The sequence below is a fragment of the Drosophila gunungcola genome, unplaced genomic scaffold (assembly GCF_025200985.1).
Source record: "Drosophila gunungcola strain Sukarami unplaced genomic scaffold, Dgunungcola_SK_2 000018F, whole genome shotgun sequence".
NCBI lineage: Eukaryota > Metazoa > Arthropoda > Insecta > Diptera > Drosophilidae > Drosophila > Drosophila gunungcola.
In genome coordinates this window covers 730,870-741,720 of record NW_026453200.1, presented here as the reverse complement: position 1 = coordinate 741,720, position 10,851 = coordinate 730,870, and the positions used below count along the sequence as shown (strand labels likewise).

The window sequence follows — 10,851 nt, the reverse complement described above, 5'->3', positions numbered from 1 at the left end:
TGGAGACTTAAAATATATCAAAAAAGGTTCAACGCGTAAAGTGAACAGTTTAGTAGTAAAAACTGCTAAGCGTTAAAAAACCTCAACCCATTACAACGGGCGATTCTTTAAATTCAGTTTCAGGAAAGGAATCTGCCTTAATTCCAATTTTAAATACTTGTAATGATTCGTTACCAGCACCTATGCAGCTTATCAGCCCCTGACACCGAGAAGTTATAGAGCAGCCTGGATGATCAAAAGCTCTACAGCCAGCTGTTCCATAGAGTAAGAGCTATATAGAGGCATAGAGTAAGAACTATGTCAGAAGTACTCTCTTCATCAGAAAGTCGGAGTAAAAATGTTCAAAGTGTTGGTGGTGGTAAAAAGATAATGGTAATTCCAATTTTAATTACTTGTAATGAGTCTTTACCAGCACCTACATATGTAGCTCATCAGCCCCTGACACTGGAGAAGTTGTAGAGCAGCCTGGTGGAGCGAAAGCTTTACAGCCAGCTTAACAGCCAGCTGTTCCATAGAGTAAGAACTATAAAGAGGCATAGAGTAAGAACTTTGTCTGAAGTACTCTCTTCATCAGAAAGTCGGAGTAAAAATGTTCAAAGTGTTGGTGGTGGTAAAAAGAACTATTTAACTAGTTTCGTAATAGGCACAAAGCTGCACAATAAAATAAGCCTTGTTACCTAACATTTCCTAAGCTGCATATCGATTACGAAACAAATTAAAACACAATAAAGTAAATTTGTTTGGTAAAATAAATAATTATCGGAGATTTCGCCCTCAAATTGAGAAAATAATTTCATAATCTGGTGAAATTGCACGAGTGGCATCCTCAGCGCAAATTCAGCAGTTGTAGAGCCACAAACAAATAAATAATCACAATAATCAATAATCACGTGTGCATAGAAGACTACTATATGCAGCGGCAGAGTTGAAAGTCTGCTGTGTTGGTCCGATCGTAACAGGTAATTCACCAATCGAAAGGTAGCGCTTGAAGTGATGGGATTGCATGCATAGACTTAAGGAATTTATATACAGTTAAAAAGTCGAAAATGGGAGAATTTTTCAACATTTTTTCTGAGAAAACTATTCAATTTAATTATCTGATATTTTTACACATATTATGTTATATTTTAACTGTGTTTTAAACTAAGTTTTGATGAACAGGAGCTACAGCTAATCACCGGATGCTCCTCTCAAAAAAACCGTTTGGGGGTGACCACTTTATCTTTGGACTGGATCTACCGAAATTCAAAAATCAAAGAGATGTCGTTAAAGTATTGTCAAATCTAGTTATTAATCGAAGAAATAAGCACAATATAATTTTTTTTACAAAATTGTCGTTTTTTAAAACAAAAAAATTGAAATTTCGGACTTAAATTGCTTGTAAAAAAACATTTATCGGAATAAAAACATCTTCGATTAAATACTTAAAAATATATTTATGAAGCTCGTGTTAAAACTTGAGACTTTTCGAGTAATCTTGGTCTGGTCACCCACTTTAAAAACACCATTTTGATTTAAACGCGTTTTAAGTTTGTACTTGTACACTGTACTGAAACTGTACTGTACTCTGAAACGCCTTTTAAAATTTGGGTGCAAAAAATATTTACCGGAAAAAATGCATTTTTTTAAATTGTACCTGTATATAACCCCCTTATTATTTGGTTCAGGAGAAAATGGTGGTGAAAGTGATTTGTATTTGCATAGTTACATTTTCTTGAAAGTAAGCGTCGAATGACGCTTATCTATCTATCTATCTATCTATCTTTGTTGACCCAATAAAATTCGATTTGAAATGATTTTCGCGCATTTATCTTTACTCTTATAATAAACGTTAACATAACACGAAATTTTTTACATATTTTTATCTGCCGACATTGACGTTAGTTTATAGTATTGCACAATGAATGGGATCATTTTTTAACTTAGGGCGTTGTTGTCTACTCATTTAAACTTACATACAAACATAATCTCATTTACATCAACGCTTCTCCATAAATTAGTTTACTTTTAGAGGCTTACGCATTCATATGTGTTAATCCTATTGTTTCAACTGAAATCGACGCAATAGGGAAATCGTTGTACTTGATGTTGTATCTCTATCTCCATCTCAATCTCAATCTCATCCATTCTCAATCCACACCTGCCCCAGCGCACTCGATCGCCGAACTTCACGAGCTCGATGGCAGTTGGTGTTCCTGCTGATGCGCGTGGAACCGATGCTGTTGGTCGTTGCTGCTGGCGGGGCCACTGCAGTTGCCGTGACTGCTGAGTTGCTGCTGCAGCTCACCCGCCTCGCTTTTCACTCCAGGTCCAGCTCCAGATCCAGCTCCAGATCCAGCTCCAGCTGCAGAGCCGGGCACCGTGCCAGTGGCCAGTCGAAACGCTGCTTCGGTGTGCGAGCGCAAGATCGCTTCCGCCTGGTGCATGCGGAGCGCTGTTTCCGGATCCGGGTGGTGGTGGGATGTGTGATGTGCCTGCGGGTGCGGATGCGGATGCGCCTGCTGGGAGGTGGGAGCCACTGCGTGCTGCGAGTAGTTGGACGTCTGGTGGTGGTGGTGCTGCTGTTGCTGGTGGAGGACGTCTATGGGATGCATTCCTCCCAGGCCCGGATCCGGCTCAAGTGAGCCGCGCATCATATGGACGTTCATGTTCATGGCGATCGATGCGGCAGCAGACGATTCGTTCTGCAAACTTGGCACATTCAGGTTGGGAGACCGTTGCGAGCGGGAGTTGCTGCTGCCATGGTGAGTGTGGACCAGCAAGTGGGACAACTGCTGCTGCTGGTGCTGAGGAGCCTGCTGCTGGTGGTGGTTGTGGGGGTGTGGATGCGGATGCGGATGTGAATGTGAATGGTGTGGCTGAGTGTGGTCGCCGTGCTGCAAAGTCGGACAAAGCAGTGAATTTATTAATACAGTTTAAGTATAATGGATCAGAAATGATTCTGATTTAGGTTAAAAATGTCATTTGAGGCGGCCCATGCATTAAAGCACTAGCGATTAGCCCAACAATTTATATAGTTCTATGATCGAATTTGTATTAATCTCATATACTTAATAAATACCATCATTAAAAAAAAAAACAAATCACCGTGAAAGCATAAATCTCCATAAATTCACCATTTATGTAAAACATGGGATAAACAAAAATATAAAAAAAAATGAACCTCGAATTCTTGAGCCTCGCCATATGAATTGACAAATATTAAGACCCATAAAATGCCCAAAAGGAACTAAAAAAGACATTGACCAATTGTATAAACCATAAAATATCTAAAATATCTATTGAATATGAACAGCGAATTCTTGAGTTTTTGAACCAAAAGATAAATAAAGGAAATAAGGTAAAAAAAAACTCGAACTTATGAGCTATGATATATGAATTGACCATTCAATTAAATTTTCAAAAGCCTATGAAGCAGAAGGTGAAAAAAGAGTATACAAATAACCGCTAATTCCTCGCCATATAAATTGACCAATAATGTGATAGGGATCAACCCTTCACCTTTGGTCAAGTGTTAGAACGTCTAAAAATTATAAACATAAAAATCAGTCCCATTTGTATTTGTTATTTTTCAAGTTTTTTTATTATAAAATATACGATAATTCATATTCCTTCGATAAATTTTGTTAAGTTTGGGAAGACTGTATTTTATTTATATTAAATAAAACAAGAAAGGAAGGAAACTTCGGCAAGCCGAAGTTCATATACCCTTGCAGCTATTGCAAAAATTAAATATTCTTGAAAACATTAATATTATGATTGACTTGCGTGTATGTTTAAGAACATAGAAGCTATGACGATTTGCAGCTCAATTATTTGATAGTTTCTATGGCAGCTATATGATATCGTTTTCCGATTTTAATAATATTGAAAGCGTAATTCTGGGCTGTCAAATAATTAAATAATCAAAAGGATTTCTAAAAAAAATTACAAATTAAACAAGTTTAATTAAAAAAAATTTTTTTTTAATATATTATTGTTTTCATGGGAGCTTTATGTTATAGTCGCCCGATTTTGATGAAATTTAAACCGTAATTCTGAAATATTCAACCATTACTAGATGTCGAAGAAATACAAAAAAAAATTTAAAAACAGCAAAGTAATAATTTTTTTCATTTATTTTTTCGATTGTTCCTATGGGAGCTATATGCTATAGTTGTCCGATCCGGCTCGTTATATACTACCTGCAATAGAAATACAACTTTTGGACAGACGAACAAGGCTAGATCGACTCTCCTAGCGATGTTGATCAAGAATATATATACTATATAGGGTCGGAAATGTCTCCTTCACTCCGTTGCAAACTTTTGACTAAAAGTGTAATACCCTCTGCAAGGGTATAATTACCGTGGCGACGGTTTTAAGAATTATTAAATGTATTTGAAAAACCCTATCGGCCAATTTATTTGGACCATATGGAAAAACATCACTCATCATGATTGCTAATACAATTCTAAGCCAAGGCTAAATGCAAGCCTGTTGATATAAGTCTAACCCAGCTGTGAATATGGTTCTTACATGCTGTTGGTAGGCGGTGGGGCCGTTGCTGGGATTGTTCATTCGCATGGCAGCGGCCAGGTTGACCACAGCGGCTTGGACTGCAGCGCTGGGAACTGCTGAGGAGTCCACTCCGTCCTGGGGTCGCGATGCAGCCACTGCCGCCGCAGCCGCGGCCATCAACGACATGCGGTTGGCGACGTGCAGATCCGTGCCCATGGAGTATTGGCCTGAGCTCGGGAGTCGCAGCTCGGTGATTTTGTTGGAGTGGGAGTTGTTGTTGTTTGTGCAATTGTTGTTGTTGTTGGCACTGCTGCTGATGTTGTTTTGGTTGCTGTTCTCATTCTCGCTCAAGCCGTGATCGATGTCCTGGTCTTGGTCAGAGGTCGTCGACGAGGACAGGCGTCCGTTGGAGGAGCATTCGGAGTTGGCCGAAGGGGAAGGGCACTTTGAGTTGGATCCCTCCGAGTTGCGAGTGCCCATTGGTAGAGCGTTCCCGGCATCTGCAATTCCCATTCTTCCGCCAGTGCCGCTGCTGGCAGCTAGGGTTACCGCCAAAAGGGAGTCCCGCTCTCGCTGTTCTGCAGCCGCTCGAGACTAGAATGTAAATTGGATTGAAAAGAAAATGCATTTATGTATTCGTTTCTATCTAATCCACGATAGCGCTTTTTGTCGCTGTGGTTCTGGGTTGGAATTTTGTAAACGTACCAAAACGTACTGAGCCGCAAACTGGTGTTTCGGATCCATGCGCATCGACTCCATGTGGGTAAGAAGGCCTATGGAAAAGAAGCCGATTAGTCCTATTTCTCTTTGGATCGAGGACCTGATGGATACCATTTTCATGAGTGAAGACTGCCTGGCAAACGCTACAAGGCCACATTCGCAGGCTGTTTGTGAGCTGGGAGGTTTCGGCGTGGCATGCTAGATGTTTCCTCAAGGATCCCTCGTTGACATAGTGCTTGCCGCACACTGGGCAGGGATGGTTGGCTGTCCTCCTCTTGCCTAAGTAGCTGTCTATTAGGTTGGAGCCACCAGCAGTTGCCTGATGGGAGCTCTGTGCGCAGTTCGACTCAGAAATGCATTGCGTGGATATCTGTTCGTTGCCAAGTCCAGTGCCGTTTCCGTTCCCACTGCCCGCAGCTCCCTGATTGAGTTCGCTGAACTGAGATAAGCCTGTGTAGAAGGTTACAAATTTAATAAGATCGATGGATAAACTTGGTTTGCCAGGATGGGCACCCATCTAGACTAAGGGCGGTCCTAGATTCTATGAACATTCTAGGGTGGATAGTCTTACCTATTTACACTGTGCGCATTGCTACACTAAAAAGTCCCACCAGAAGATGGGGTGTTTGCAACGCATTTAATAAATATCCCCCTTACGTACTTTCGCCTCTGATTAAATAATTTTAATCAGGGTGTTTATCATACCCGTCACTCGTTGTAATCGTTGAAAAGTATGTAAAAGGTAGTACGAAACGTTTCCGACCATATAAAGTATATATATATTCTTGGTCATAATTAACAGCCGAGTCGGTCTATCTTTGTCCGTATGTCTGTCCGTCTGTCCGTACGTCGAGATCTCGGAAACTATAACATCTAGATATTAAGGATTTTCAATGCATATACGCAGCTCAAGCTTATTTCAAACGGAGCCACGCTTACTCTAACGCCCACAAATGGAAAATGTGTGTCACGGCGCTCTGAGACATGTTAGACCTTAGCTGTTTAGCTCTGTGTGTGTGTTTCGTCCATATCTATCGTTAGCCGCAACAATTCTTAAAATCTTTATACTATTTTAGAAGCTATACGTTTATTGAGTCCTCTGCCGCCGCTCTGCCTGTTAGCGGGGCGTGGTGGTGGGCACGCTCTTAGCTTCTAGTGTTGGCTATGCAGTTCTGCAGATGGCGACACCTTTAACCCGATAGTTTTTCATTATACCCTTGCAGAGGATATTATAATTTCAGTCAGAAGTTCGCAACGCAGTAAAGGAGACATGGTAAATTAATTAGGAGAAGTCTACAAGAGTAAAATCCCGTAGAGCAAATATTAAAAAGTTTTTTGCACAGACTCCATTTGGTCTATATGCACACCATATTGGGGACTCCAAACTGGTGAGCAGTACTCCAGGATTGGACGAACTAATGAAATAAATAAGGTCTTTGCGACATACGTGACTATAATTCCAAGCACTTTCCTGGCTTTATTCATAATGGACTAAATGTAATCAGAAAATGTAAGTTTTGGGTCCAGAAGGACGCCAAGGTTATCAATTTGTCTTATTCTAGTAAACTTACAACCACCCAAAGTATACGTGGCATACTGTGGACTGGCCCGATAGAATGTCATTGTTCATTAATAAATAATGTAAAAAAAAGTGGACCAAGGTGGCTTCACAGTGGCACACCTTAAGTAACTTAGATCAGTTTAAAAACCAATCTTTTAAAAAAGACTCGATGTGTCCTACCACTCAGATAAATCGAAATCCATGTCAGTAGATCGTTTGAAAACCATCTGATGGTTTTTTCTAAAGCCCTTTGTAACGAACGATGCTAGCTCCAAAAGGTTTGTCGTAGTAGACCTCTGAGTTATAAATCCATGCTGACATGGAGATAAAATCGATCTACAAAGATGTTGCAAATGGGGGGTAATACCGTTTTCGAAAAGCTTAGGGATAGCGGACAACTAGGTGATACCTGATATAATTGCTAGTATTTGATTTATTTCCCTTATTATGAAGGGATATACAAAATGATTTCTTCCAAAGGTGAAAGTCATTAGTTTCTAAAGATAGGGTAATCAATTTGTAAAGTGGTCTGCACAGGGTCTCTGCGCAGTATTTAACACTTTAACACCAGGAACACCGTCAGGACTCGGTGAGTAGAGTGGCCTTTTCTTTTGAAGATCTAGAGGAAGGGAGCTTTCACTTTGCCTCGGACAAAAGATTAGGTTAGACTTCGACATTTTTAACGGATATGGTAACGAAATACTCATTTTAAAAAATGATTTTAGTGCTTTATAAAAGATTAAGGTTCGGACCAATTAAAGCCAGATATAAAGGTATTTAAGCGGTCAAAGTGTGTCTTGCGAAAGCAGTGGATTCGTTTAACAGGCTTTTCAGATTTTTCCTTAAGCTCTGATCCTGCATCAACAGTCAGCTGTAAAGTTGGGTGATAAGAATCCTCAGGTTGCGTAAGTGAAGACATTCTTAATAAGCAGACGCTTTCTGGATTTGACACAAAACACAAATCCATAAAAAAAGGAGGCTACTATTACCCTATGTACATGTTTGCTATTAACATCTTAAGAGACTGCCAGCTGCCTTGTCATTTCTGTTGCATTAGCTATATGTATGTATATGTATGTACAGCATTATGTACATATGTATTTAATGGGAATAATTTAAATGACAATACAGGGGAGGTTGTGAGTTTCAAGGGCTTTTTAATATATTATAAGACATTCTGATTTAAGAACATCTAATCCCAAATCATTGTCTTGCGCCCTTTTATGCACTTTGCTTAATTCAGTATTACATATAGATATACATACACTGACACCTCTTACATATATTTGAACGTCATCTGCATACATATGAACATTACAGTTTATTAGGCTAGTCATTAATGTACACACAAAACACACCACGCCAATGTTTTTAAAATCAGAAGAGTTAGAATCGGTCGCTACTGCTCGTGTTCTGCCAGAGAGATGTGACTTAAGAAGTGCAACTAAAGTTGAAGATGCTACTGAGCTTGGTGCAGAGAATCTTGTTGCCGACCGTTGCGAAAGCTTTACTAAGAGTGTTAAGAAAGTGGCATATCCTTTGTCAAGTTGCTTTTAAATACGCTCAACCTAATACTTCTAACCTGTAACTGCTGAGCAGCCTGTGTTCCTAGTGAACCCCGATTGTTTCAGACTTAGCAACAAAGAAAAATTTGATCTGAGATGCCATAATATTTTCAAGGACCTTGGCAAAGAAAGGCAAAACAGAGATTGGTCTAAATTCATTATTACCTTTTGCTACAGGTACGATTTCAGCTCGTTTTAGTATTTATTACGTGAGTTACATATGTACTTTAGTACGCCAGAAAGTAGCATTTCAATAAATTTAGGACTTATATTGTCCAGACCTTCGGCATTTGATTTTACTTTAAGAATAGAATTTTAGACACAACAACTATTATTTATTTTTGCTGCTAAAGTTCTATAGGATGCTAATGTGCGTAGATTTATACCCTTGCAGAGGGTATTATAATTTCAGTCAGAAGTTTGCAACAGAGTGAAGGAGACATTTCCACATATGTACATATATTCTTGATCAGCATCACTAGGCGAGTCGATCTAGCCATGTTCGTACGCCCGTCCGTCTGTCCGTTCGTTTCCCAGCAAACTAGTCCCTCAGTTTTAAGGCTATCTGCATGAAACTTCCCAAAAGTTGTCTTTCTATTGCAGGTAGTACATAAGTCGGAACGAGCCGGATCGGACGACTATAGCATATAGCTCCCCTAGAAACAATCGGAAAAATAAATAACAAAAATTACAACTTTGATGATTTTTAATTTTATTTTTAGTTCTTCGACGTATAGTAATGGTTAATTATTTCAGAATTAAGGTTTAAATTTCATCAAAATCGGACGACTATATCATATAGCTCCCATAGGAACAATCGGAAAAATATAGAAAAACAAGAAAGGAAGCAAACTTCGGCAAGCCGAAGTTCATATAACCTTGCATCTATTGCAAAAACTAAATATTTTTTAAAACTTTTAAATTATGATTTACTTGCGTATATGTCTTAAAACATTGAAGCTATGATTATTTGCAGCTCAATTATTATATAGTAATTTTATATATTTTTTTATTATTTATATGATATAGTCCTCCGATTTTGATGAAATTTAAGCCGTAATTCTGAAATAGTTATGTCGAAGAACTAATAAAAAAATTAAAAAACAGCAAAGTTAAAATTTTTTGTATTTTTTTTCCGATTGTTCCAATGGGAGCTATATGATATAGTTCAGAAATATTTAACCATTACTATATGTCGAAAAACTAAAAAAAATTCAAAAACAGCAAAGTTATAATTTTTTTATTTTTTTTTTTCGATTGCTCGAAGAACTAATAAAAAAAATTAAAAAACAGCAAAGTTAAAATTTTTTGTATTTTTTTTTTCCGATTGTTCCAATGGGAGCTATATGATATAGTTCAGAAATATTTAACCATTACTATATGTCGAAAAACTAAAAAAAATTCAAAAACAGCAAAGTTATAATTTTTTTATTTTTTTTTTCGATTGCTCCTATGGGAGCTATATGCTATATTCGTCCGATCCGGCTCGTTCCGACATAAGTCGGAATAGAAAGACAATTTTTGGGAAAGTTTCATGCAGATAGCTTTAAAACTGAGAGACTAGTTTGCGTAGAAACGGACGGACAGACGGACATGGCTAGATCGACTCGCCTAGTGATGCTGATCAAGAATATATATAGTTTATAGGGTCGGAGATGGCTCCCTCTGCAAGGGTATAAAAACTATAACATTGCTGTTTTTAAATTTTTCAGAATTATGGTTTAAATTTTATTGAAATCGGACGACTTTATCATATATCTTCCATAAAAACAATAAAAATATAAAATTTATTTTTTTTTTTAAATGTAATTTTTCTATTTTGAAATTTTTTTAAAATTCTTTTTGTCTTATTATTAATTTGACAGTTCAAAATTACGCTTTTAATTTTATTAAAATCGGAAAACGATGTCATATAGCTGACATTGGAACTATCGAATAATTGAGCTGCAAATAGTTTCAATTTCTACTTTATAGGGCCTTCTTAACCGCATTGCAAACTTTTAACTGAAACTGTAATACTCATATTCAAAAGGGTTTGTTTTTAAGTGTGTCTATTGCTTTTAATACATGCCAAATGCCACAATAAACGATTTAAAGAACATGAAGAGGAGCAGTATAGTATAAGCAATGAGCAGGTACTGTTTATGAACAACAACTAATGCTAACTAGATTGGGCACCCGATCTTACCTGCTCCACTTGGGGCGGGGCTTTTCTCCTTATGGACGTGTTTCATGTGGTCCACAAGGGCCTCTGTGCCGAGGAAGAGTTTGTGGCACACAGGACAGGACGTAGCGTTTGGACCACCTATTAGTGCGGCGTGCTGCTGCAAGACACCAAGATGCAGCTGTAGCTCCTGTTCGATATGCGCGGTGTTTTTCGGTTGCAACAGGGTTTGTGATGGAGCGATGGGGCAAATGGGGCACGACACGACACGACACGCAGATCAGGTTCGAGGTAGAGGGCGACATCGAAGGGTGTAGTATTAAAGCCAATGATCAATGATC

At 38.5% G+C, this 10,851-nt stretch overlaps 1 protein-coding gene across 9 annotated transcripts in view; it reads right to left on the bottom strand.

The window, feature by feature from the left end:
• Positions 1-1,789: 1,789 nt before the first annotated feature.
• Positions 1,790-10,851, bottom strand: part of LOC128263759 (zinc finger protein 592) — a 39,612-nt gene continuing 30,550 nt past the window's right edge. For all 9 annotated transcript variants that reach the window (XM_052998924.1, XM_052998926.1, XM_052998925.1 and 6 more), the window contains 5 exons: positions 10,535-10,700; positions 5,332-5,670; positions 5,206-5,273; positions 4,519-5,094; positions 1,790-2,876 (listed from right to left, as the gene is read on the bottom strand). In XM_052998924.1, the coding sequence (XP_052854884.1) occupies positions 2,169-2,876; positions 4,519-5,094; positions 5,206-5,273; positions 5,332-5,670; positions 10,535-10,700 (1,857 nt within the window). In that variant the 3' untranslated portion in view covers positions 1,790-2,168. The remainder of the gene's footprint in view (positions 2,877-4,518; positions 5,095-5,205; positions 5,274-5,331; positions 5,671-10,534; positions 10,701-10,851) is intronic.